This window comes from Trifolium pratense, linkage group LG6 (assembly GCF_020283565.1).
Source record: "Trifolium pratense cultivar HEN17-A07 linkage group LG6, ARS_RC_1.1, whole genome shotgun sequence".
NCBI classification, from domain to species: domain Eukaryota; kingdom Viridiplantae; phylum Streptophyta; class Magnoliopsida; order Fabales; family Fabaceae; genus Trifolium; species Trifolium pratense.
This window is the reverse complement of record NC_060064.1, coordinates 36,162,770-36,174,835: the sequence shown is the minus strand read 5'-3', so window position 1 is coordinate 36,174,835 and position 12,066 is coordinate 36,162,770. Positions and strand designations below refer to the sequence as shown.

The window sequence follows — 12,066 nt, the reverse complement described above, 5'->3', positions numbered from 1 at the left end:
ACTCCCCCACGCGATTTTCCCAAACCCAAGTCCTTCATGAATCCTACTATCGTCTTCCCCATCATCGACCATGACATGACCATCATTTTTCCCTTCACAATTACCCCTTCTTTCCCAGTTCCAATTCTCCAATAACCAGAAGCCAAAACCCCCAATTTTTTTCATTGACAAAAATCAGAAACGATACACACCTCCAATTTCTGTCACTTGTTCATGTTTCATGAGTAAGAAATTGGGTTCAATTAGGAAACAAAATTCTGTTCTTCATCTTCAACCTTGTCGAAACTGAGATGGGAAAACGCGAATTTCTTGTCTGCTATAAATCTTAGATCGACCATGGAAGGTAAGATAGATTTTTTATAGTTAGTTTGGATAAAATTTCAAACAAAAACTTGTAGCGTGATAAAGTTGAAATAATCCTGTAATGATTATGAATCTTTGAACTAATAGTTTTTTTTTTGCCTGAGTTGAAATTAGTTTATGCATCTCAACGGTTTTAGAATTAAGCTCTATTATTTAACTTGGTCATAACCAAAACTTGTAAGGGAAGGCATTAGTTGTTTGTTATGAATTTTTTATGTAAATGACATGACAGTGACGGTGTTTTGAATTTGGAAATACAACTCTAATAGCTTCCTCTTCTTTATAAACTTTACCTCAAAGTTGAAATTTAAAAACAACATATTATATACTTGATGCTATAGTCTGATGTACCACTTGATGCTCCAGGTTCCTGCTCTAAACCAATGTATAAACTGTCCCGTCTCATCTTTATATACTTTTCAAATGACTACATTTATATACCTATGGCTTTTCAAATTAAATATGAGATTGCGTAAAAAAAAATTAAATATAGAAAACTTTTTCGATATACATTCTCAAGCGTGTACGCATATCATATCAATTTAGGTTCATCCTTCGTTGAATGGTGACTAACTAATAACTTCCGGGAAACATGTAGCGCACAAAAAATATTGAACTCTTGAAATCTTGATATTTTCTCGCATGAACCAAATACTGAACTATTAATCACTTACTTTTGGCCTAACTAGACTTCTATTGATTGTGCTAATGAATTTTTATTACTCAAAGGTGGAGGCCTAGACTTCATTGAATCTGAGACAAAACCAAAATTTGAAATAGTGATAGCATCAGAAAGGAATGCTGAAATCATCATCCCACAAGAGAGTAGTTTGACACATTGATCAAATGTAATATGTTGAAATCTAGTTTGATTTGAACCTTCTTTTTCATTATTCTCCCCCAACCCTCTATTACTAATAAATCCAAACTATCATTGAACCACTATTCTATAGACTTCATATCATTGTGCCACTACATTGGTGAGTAATATGGAAAGAACTAAATTTACAACCCGCCCATTTTTAGTAATAAATGATGAATAAAATGAAGACTTAGTTGATCAATTTGTTAAGTTTTTTTTATGCAGTATCAATTTGTTAAGTTATTATAAGAATGACTTTTTTAATGTTATTTATAACTTGAAAGATGATTTTTTTATTAAGGTCCATTTTTTATAATTGAGCATGGCCTCTAAAAAGTCAGAGCAGCTCCATTTATAATTCAGTAATTTTTTTTTTCTCTCACTTTTTTTCTACAAAACCAAACAGAAACCGATGAATGAATTAGTATACAATTTATGTTTGTTCTATACATGCATGTTAAAAAAACGTTCAATTGCAATTTTGTGAAGGACAATTGAACACTTAAGTCGGTTCTTTTCCGGAAATCAGAAAGTGAGAGAATGCATGAAGGAAACTAATTTAATTTAAAAATGAAAATTTCAATAAATATTTTTTCAATTGTCCATCCAATTTTTTTTTTTATTACCATGTTAATTATAGGTATGAGGTTCATCCTCGCTGAATAGTTTGTTAACGGTTCTTGATTGGGTCATGATTTGAATCTTTGACCAGTTGATTTTGAATTAGACTCAAAATTAGTTGTGGATATTTTTCATTCAAATACAAAAATATAAATACAGAAGAACAAAATAGAGGTAAAAGGAAAATTATTTATTTATTAATTTGAAACCATATCATCGTATAACAACGATATGGTATTGTTACAGTATTCATACACACAATATATATATATATATATATATATATATATATATATATATATATATATATATATATATAAATAAGTATTTGCCATTATCATGGCAAATATAAATGCCCGCACACAATATATTTATTTATTTATCTATATATATATATATATATATATATATATATATATATATATATATTTCACTAGTATCGATCATCATGGGGTAGGATTTGGAGCATGACCTTGAGAGGAGGTATGTGGACACAATTGATAGAAAAGGGAACAGGATACGAGGTTGCCAAAGATGAAACATTCCTGGTACCAGCGGGAACAATCTATGATGGTGGTGGTCTTTTCCCCACCTACTTCAGCTGCAGGTGGTGGTGGTGGTGGTGGAGAGTGGTAGTAGGGTTTAGGTGACACGTGATGTGGTGGAGGAGGAGGAGGTGAAACTGAAACTGGGGTAGGAGGTAGTGTAAGCAGACAAATTAGAGCAACTAGAAGAGCCATTACAGACTTCATTGTATGCATGTGTTGTTTCTCTAAATTAGTGTAAGCAGACTAATATTGTAAGGTCTTTATATAGATAATTTTCAACGTGTGACGCGTTTTTTCTTTTAGTTTTAAATATTTTAACATATTCAATTATGTACCCACAAACTCAAATTTTTAGATTATCGAAACATAAATCATTTTAGAAAAACTCACCTTTTGTGTTTTTTCATAATAAAAAATTTTACTATCTAGAATATATTAATTACTTTATCAAATATTGAGTTGTTAAATTATATATGCATGGAAGAAAGAGAAATGACTTTGAGTTTAAATGGTTTTATTATAATTGAACATTGTACAAGTTTATTACTCTTTCCTGTCACTTTCAAATTAGAGTATTTTTGAGAAAGTAAAATTTCTTTTATGATATAATTGGGAAAAAAAGAAAGGGGGTAAAAATGTAAATGACAAAGTGAATTTTATTTTTTGAACAAAATGACAAAGTGAATTAAATAAATATATTCACCTTATCGTGAAGAAAAATGAAGTTAAGTAATTATATATGGTATAGCTGAAAAACGTGTTACAAATTCCAACCATTTATATATATATATATATATATAGTCTTAATTAATACAAAATAAAATAAAATGATGGCTAGAGATCAAGTGGTGAATGGTGATTTATGCTAAGGGGAAATTCAAGTTTTACATTAACCATATATATATTCACTTCTTTGGTTTATAATTTTTTCACAATAACATTAGTTAATATCATTAGTGGGTTTTTCAGTTTTTGTTATGCTCTATTGTAAGTAACTTTGTTTTATTACATGGTTGCAACTTGCAAATAGGTGTTGTTTCATTTAATGAGATGGTGGTTGAATATCTTTTTCTCTACTGATGACTAAATGGTGGTATTTGGGGATATACTATAATAAAGTTTATAGGCTTACTAGATGGTATTTGGGGGGATACTAGCTAATTAACATATAGAAACTGAAGACTCGTCGATAGGCAAGAGTTTTGAATAGAGTGAGAGAAATAAAATAATAGTAGATTAATGAGTCAACAAATTCACATCTACTGATAATACTAAAATTTGCAATATATAGTATAATATAGTAGAAAAAGAAGAGGAAAAAGTAATCACATGAAGTGTGAACCAGCACATATATAGTATAATATAGTAGAAATTTCAATTAAGTGTAATATAGATAAGTATTTAATTAATGAGTCTGTCTATCTTGGTGGATTTAATAATGTTATTGTTTATTTTTTGTTAGTTAGAATAAAAAGGAGAGTAAAGGGGTTTCTATTTTTTGTTTGATATACAACTATTTGGTTTATTCTGATGATTTAGAATGAGGCTATCTTTTATTGATTCAATTTTTACTTTGTTCTTAAACTCAAACTATATTTTTTACAGTGCATAAGATATAATTATGGTGGTTACCTTTCAAACTCAATGCAACTTTCTCATTATCAAATTGGGAAAAGTCTATGTTGAAGATTAGAGGTGCAGTTTAACTTTGCATTCATAGCTTTCAACAACCAACCAAGTAAAATTGGTATTTTAAAATAAAACTACAAAATTTTAGAGATGGTGGAGGAATAAATAACACTGCTGTTTTCCATATACAAGTTATACAACTCTTGTTCTGACTATCCACAGGTCCGTCTAGTGCTAGGTTTTGGGTCTTTTCTCAATAAGTTTATTTTTTTAAGGTTGGCTTGCAAGAACTAAGTAGTATATATCCTCGTACTAGAAAGAAACTTGGTTTGATTTGGAGAAGTCACATTGTAAAAATCAACCCTATACCCCACAAACTATTATCATTTTTTCTTTTAGTTTTAAATATTTTTTAACATATTCAATTAAGTATCCACAAACTCAAATTTTTAGATTATCTAAACATAAATCAGTTTAGGAAAACTAACCTTTTGCGTTTTTTCATAATAAATTTTTTGTAAAACTCAAATATTGAGTTGTATCATAGCAAGAAAAAAAATCTCATTTTTTTTGCCCTATTATTAAGTGCTTGTTTGGTTCAGCGTTTCCATCCTCATATGTGAGTCTGTTACTCAAAACATGATTCGATTTTTTTTTTTGCTATTTGAATATTTGCAAAATTGATTCCGTGAAACGTGAATTTGGTGTCTAAACGCGCGTTACCTTGAAGCAGCAATTTGGAGCTTTTGCGTCTAATACTGAGTTGCTAAAGTATACATGGAAGAAAGAGAATCAAATGACTTTGAGTTTAAATGGTTTTATAATTGAACATTGTACAAGTTTTTTACTTTTTCCAGTCACATTTATAAGCAAATTTAATTTTTTTTGTACATTGAAAAATAAATATATATGACCTATTATAAACTAAATACAGTACATCCATTTTTCAATGCACCAAAAAAAATCAAATTTGCTTCTAAATATAGAGGATAATTGGAGGGGTAAGTTTAAGCAGAAACTATAAGATCATGGCAAGAAAGTTAATTGAACATAGTCAACAAAAAGAATGAATTACACATATGTGGACCCATTGATTCTTCAAAACCTTGTTCCAGAGGTCAAATGTCCAATTTCTAGTGTGCCCAATTAATATTATAAAGATAATTTATGTGTCTTCTTTATATTTTTATCTGACTTTTTGCAGGTATATTTAGAATATTGTAAAAATATTCCTATTGAAATTTAAAATTGCAATGTAAATTCAATTTGTTTTTTTATATGTATTAGAGTTGTCTGCTTTTTATTGAACGAAAAAATTCAGTCTCTAAATATTTTGGCAACAAATGGGGTAGGTTTTTATCCTCCATGTTAATTTGTACTTTTTCAATATTTTAAAAATTTTGTTTATGTTCGGCAAATGATGATTATTGCTTCGCTAATGAGTTTTGATCCCACACCTAAAAGCTAACTTATAATTGACGAGATTGTCTAAACGCATAAATTCATCTAAATTCAAAATCTTGACAATGTAAGAATTCAAAATCCCTTCAATAGTGCCAAAGCTAACATAGTACATATGTAAGATTTCAAGACAAACTGTATCTAAAAAATTTAACATTTACCAATTTACCTAATTACTCAACTAATTACTGTTAATAAAAGTGTTTAAAATTTTAAATATGTTTTTAGTCCTTACATTTTCTCACACTCTTTCTTACAACCTTGTTAATTTATTTATTTATTTTCTCTCTTTTTCTTATACAAAATATTGCAAAATTGTTTCAATTTATACAAATAAGCTTGTAAAAAAAAATTATACAAATAATGTTTTGTTAAATGAGAAGTGAATAAATTAAATTTGAAGATTGAATTGAGTGGAAATTACTGTAAATATATTTACGTGGGTTTCCTTTTATGATTGTGGTCTAAGGTTGACTAATTTATAAGTTAGTAGGAATAACTTATTAAAATATATAGAGGGATATATATAATTATTATTAATTATAGTTGGGTTATTATGATATATATTAAATTTGAATTATTATGGAATTAATATGAACAACCAGATAGATCAAAATTTACTGACACCAATTATCATATTTAGCAGCTACAAAAACATTTTTTAGGATATTAAGAGAGTCTTTTTATAATGATTGGACTCTTTACATTGTGGGTTCCATCTGACCAAACAAGTGACGAAGAAAACATAGTTTGATTTGAGTTTGCTCCTCCGGTAACAATAACAACAAAGGATTGTTTCTCATGTAAGGATTTGAATGACAGAAGTTTCGGCACCACTTTAATCTTGATTTTTGGAATCGGGATGATAGTTGCCGTGTAGGTTGAGTTAGGAGAGCCAACGTTTGTCACTGTTCTATGAATCTTACCACTAAAGCGCTTATGAGGCCTCCTAACAAGAATCACCAGTGCGGGATAATTTATATCTTTCACCAAATATCTATTTGAAGCTTTATGACAACTTGATTTTTCTCCACTAATTTGTTCAACTTTGGTATCATTATAACCAAAATTACAAAGCATTTGCATATAATCTTGCTTAGTGATGTCATAAATCAGTCCAGGGTGAAGAGCTTGTTGTGGATTGATATTTCCAGATCCGTAAGCAAACTCACCTAACATATCATTATAGGTACCATTCACTGGTTTCGTCGTGGTCATGATGGCAGATTTGATACCTGCAGGTGACCAATCTGGATGAAATGATTTGACATATGCGGCAACTCCGGCAACATGAGGACATGCCATAGAGGTACCAGATGCTATAATGTATTTCTCATATGCGTTAAAAATAGCATCATCAGAGCTTGGTCCATTAGGTGAATATGCAGCCAAGATATTAACTCCAGGGGCACCTATATCTGGTTTCATAATTTCTGGTACAATTGGATTTGGACCACGAGAAGAAAAACTTGCAACTTTAGGAGCAGTGGTGTCTTGAACGACATCACTCTTCAATATTTCAGCTACAGGGTATTTAGTGGAGTAAGTATAAGATTGAACACGATCAAAGTCTTCTGAATTCAGGTCAAGTGAAGGTCGATGAGTGATAAAAGAACGATCATATGTAAAATTAATGATTGAACCGATTGCCCCATGTTGATAAGCCAAATATCCACCAGTTGCATCTACACTCAAAACAATCTTACCCTTTACCAGTTTTTTGTCTATACATCGACATTTTTCAGGGGATGTATAATTTCCATGGCAAGTCATAGCACTACACACAACTATCGGAAATTTTGTGCCATTTGATGGGACAATATTAATCGACTTTCCAATAAAAGTTTTTCCATTTCCAAGAATGAGTTTATCAATAAATTGACGATCTATGGTAGTTGCGGCCACACTAAATAACCACGGTGCTACACTTGAAATAGTACTTGGGTTAGGGCCATTGTTGCCTGCTCCTTGCACTGTGAGTATTCCTTTTTCCATGGCATGAAATGAACCAATAGCAAGAGGATCTTTAAGAATTTCAACAGCATTTACGTTAGCAAGAGATAGGTTAATGATGTCAACTCCATCAGCAATGGCATCATCAAAAGCTGCTAAAATATTATCATCACGACAATTTGGGTTACAAACTTTGTATACAGCAATTCTTGAAGATGGAACTCCTCCTCTTATGGTGCCTTTTGCAAGACCATGATAGCCCACACCATTTATCCTTCTTCCGCCTACTATTGATGCAACATGTGTTCCATGACCAAAATGGTCTCTTGCATCGACACTACCAGGGTACCATCGTGCTCCAATGATCTTATTGTTGCAACTGAAGTTACCACCACCTGCACAAAGCCCCCTCCACTTTTTTGGAATAGGACCCAGACCTAATCGATCATAAAAAAATTAAATCAAATTATCAAACTCATTATATATAGTAAATTATTTCAATCTTCTGTACATATTGCATTTTCTTTAGTAAACTAAATTTATCGCTTAATGTCCTAAGATACTCATGATCAACATTATTTATAAACAAATCAAAGTAAAAGAGAACCAAGTTGATTGGGCTCAAGTGACAAGGAGCTCCTTCCAATGACGTACCCGGGGAATACCGGGTTCGATTCCCCAGGGGGAACAACGTTTGGCCAGTGCGCATGCCTCTACGCACGAGCTGGATTAGTCGCCGACCTTTGGTGGATTGGAACCAGTGCGAAAGCAAAAAAAAGAGAAAATAATTAAATATAAAAATCCCATTTTAAAAAAATCAATGTAATTTACTATGTAACATTTTTGAGTAAAGTCTGGTAGACAAAAAAAATCACACACCTATTAATTAGTAACCCTTAAAAAATTAGTACCATATGAGGACAACTAAAGTGAGAATGCCTTATTTATGTGAGAAATGTGAGAATGCTTATTAGCTCTTAGATAAAAAGTAGATTGGTGAGATTAAATGATCTCACATGTACCTCTTCCCACCCTATCAATCAACCTCATTCACGTTTTATCTTCTTCAAAGTCCAAACCCCATTTTCTACAACTGCCCTTTCAATTCCCTTCGCTCTCTTCAACTTCCATCTACATAGTGAGATCATTAAATAAATTGATTATAGATTGATCATTAAATAAATTCCCTTCTTGCATTCTCATTCATATTTTACACCCATGCATCCAACTTCTTCTAATTGTCTTCATGTGCTGAATCCATATAGGGAGTATAATGATGCGACCATGCATTGGATTTTGGAAGATTGAACAAATAATGAGATAAGTCAATCGAGGGGAAGATACACAGTAAATAGAAACTATGTTACTATAAACCTTTCATTAAATAAAATAGACGGTTAAAATTTAATATCAAAGTTTACTTTTTACTTTTTTTTTTTTTTTTTTGGAAAAGTGTCAAAGTTTACTTTCACCAAATCATATACTCTCTCCATTACTTTTTATAAGTAACAAATTGCAAAAAACACACATTATATTAAAACTCTAAAACTTTATACTCTATTCTAAAACTACACTTTATATATTAATTTATCATTATAAGGAATATGTAATGTATTTAATGCATGATTTTGGAAATAATGAATTTTAATAAGGATAGATGGATAATTGATTATAGATTGTTGTTTATAAAAAGGGTAAATAGTGTTATACCCCCCTGCAAAATAGGCGAGTTTTGCGTTACCCCCCTGCAAAATATTTTTTTGAGATTACCCCCCTGCAATGTCAAGATTCTTTGCGTTACCCCCCTGGCTCAACAAGTGGGCATATGACATGGAAGAATCTTGACGTGGCATGACACGTGGAAATTAATTTATTTTTTATTTATTTTTAATTGCCAACTCATTAATTAATGTGGATTTTTAATTAAAAAAATGAAAAAAAACTTAAAAGTTGTTATATTTTTATGAACTTACTTAAAAATTTTTTTTTTTTTTTGACTAAAAGTTGTTATTATATATATATAAAAAAAATTCTTATATATATATAATAACTAATAATAGAGTAACCAAAAAAAAAAAAACGAAGATGAAAAAAAAACTAATAATAATAATAGTAACCAAAAAACTAATAATAATAATAAGTTTATACGGTTAGGGGGGCTTACAAGCTCCTGATATCTCATGCTCTGGTTACTATGGATGCTGCAGACAGTCTCATTTGGCACCCTCATGTTCCTTTGAAGGTTTCCATCCTTGCGTGGCGGTTATTGCGTGACAGGTTGCCCACGAGGGTGAATCTGGTTACTCGACGGGTGTTATCTCATACAGCTCACATGTGTGTTTTTGGATGTGGTGCGGCTGAATCGGCACATCACTTATTCATATCCTGCGATTTTGTTGTTTCTCTATGGGATTTAGTGCGTTCGTGGATTGGCATTCCTTTGGTAGATTTCGTTTGTTTGCGTGATCACTTTATTCAGTTCACATCTTCAGCAGGTGGATCTCGAGCGCGTCGATCTTTTCTACAGCTCATTTGGCTTGTTTGCGTTTGGGTTGTATGGACGGAGAGGAATCACCGATTGTTTCGAGGCTCAGCAGATATGCCCCAGGTTTTGTTGGACAAGATCAAGCTATTTTCATTTAGGTGGTTGAAGCCGACGAGTGTTACGTTAGCTTTGAACTACCATAGCTGGTGGTCTAGTCCTCTACTTTGTTTGGGCCTTGTATGACCTTTGTATATCTTTTGATTGTTTGTTTCATATTGTAAACTTTTGTAGTCTACTTCGGTACGTCTTGTGCTGAGGAGACTGGTTTAGTTAATATATATCTCATTTTGGCTTGTTCAAAAAAAAAAAATAATAATAACTAATAATAATAGAGTAACCAAAAAAAAAAATGCAATCACATAGTAACGCAAGAACAATCGCTTTGCCCTAACCCCAAATTGAAATTGAAAACGAATAACAATCGCTGCATATGAACGGAACGAAAAAAAAGTTTCTTTAAATAAAAAAGTTTCTTTAAAAAAAAGTTTCTTTAAAAAAAAGTTTTTTTAAAAAAAAAAATATTTCTTTAAAAAAAAAGTTACCGTAAAAAAAAAAGTTTCTTTAAAAAAAAAAGTTTTTTTCATTTTTTTTTAATTAAAAAATAAATAATTACTAAGTTGGCAATTAAAAATAAATAAAAAATAAATTAATTACCACGTGTCATGCCACGTCAAGATTCGCCCATGTCATATGCCCACTTGTTGAGTCAGGGGGGTAACACAAGGAATCTTGACATTGCAGGAGGGTAATCTCAAAAAAATATTTTGCAGGGGGTAACGCAAAACTCGCCTATTTTGCAGGGGGGTATGACACTATTTACCCTTATAAAAACGAATAATTTTTTGCCTCTATTTATTGCTTATAAAAAGGAATGAATAAATATATTCATTTTATTTGTCAACTCGAAGAAGGAACTAATGGCTATAAAATCTCACAAAATTAGTTCCTTGCATATCGATCCACTAAGTATAAATCGTCAAACTTCTTTTTTATTCTTAAAATTGAGGTTTTCGGTAGAATGGTGCAAACAAACATTTATTTTTGTTTTTTTCGCTTAACATGAACTAGTGTCCGAACTCGTGTCGGGCACGGATAAAAATATGAAAAAGAAAAATAATATTTTAAATTTAAAAAATATAGAAATACCAAAAAATAATAAATTATAATATACATAAATCAATATGTCTAAATAAGTCAAATCGACTACTACTGAGTACTGATAGTTTGGATAAATAAGATATTTTGATTGTGACTAAAAACATATATATACCTTTATCGTTAAAACTTTGAGATTCTGGCCAAATTCCGGTGTCTATGATTCCAATCACCAAATCACTCTCAACAGTTTTACCTCTTTTGATTGATTGAGGTAAACCAAGAAAGTCCCACGATCTTGTAGTTTGAAGGTGATACTCCTGACTTGGAAATACTGAGACAACACCTTTCATGCCAGCAAGTTTTTCCCTTTGTTGATCATTGAGTATGGCAGAAAAACCATTAAAACTCCTCTTGTAACTTTGAACCAAACGATTTTCTACATCATTACCATAAACAACTTGTTGCAACATGCTAAAATGGTGAGAGGTCGGAGAATATGATGCATCCTTAGGAAGTGAACCCATGTATACAATATAAACTTTATCGGTTTCATCACCATTTTCGATGGCATCACACATGTAACAAATTATTGATGACAAAACCAAATACACAAAGAAGAATAAAACAACATGATGCTTGGCCATTATTTATAGTTGTGAAATGGTGAATTCTTAGCTATTATCCAAACGATGCTTGTATATTATATACATATACTAGAAAGTCCAAACATTGAATTGAATAATTAATAAAATCAACCCTCTAAATAAGTTATAAATATAAATGGGGATATGAAAAAATCAAAGTAGTTATGGCAATTGAATAACAAAATAGCGTAAAAAAAAAAATACTCCTTGTGCACCAAATTGTAAGTCATTTTTGACCAAAAATTTGTAGCAGAATGTAAGTCGTCTTACATTTTGCAAAAAGCAAACTGATATGTTCATGAGGTTGAAGATGATCTGACTAAGTCCGCCCGCACAGTCCGA

At 31.1% G+C, this 12,066-nt stretch overlaps 1 protein-coding gene across 1 annotated transcript; it reads right to left on the bottom strand.

Annotated features, from left to right (window-relative positions):
- Nucleotides 1-6,153: 6,153 nt before the first annotated feature.
- Nucleotides 6,154-11,724, bottom strand: LOC123892764 (subtilisin-like protease SBT4.4). The gene is made up of 2 exons (XM_045942626.1): nucleotides 11,253-11,724; nucleotides 6,154-7,874 (listed from the first exon to the last, which is right to left on the bottom strand). The coding sequence occupies exons 1-2, from the start codon at nucleotides 11,722-11,724 to the stop codon at nucleotides 6,154-6,156; spliced, it is 2,193 nt and encodes a 730-aa protein (XP_045798582.1).
- Between the last annotated feature and the right edge of the window lie 342 nt (nucleotides 11,725-12,066).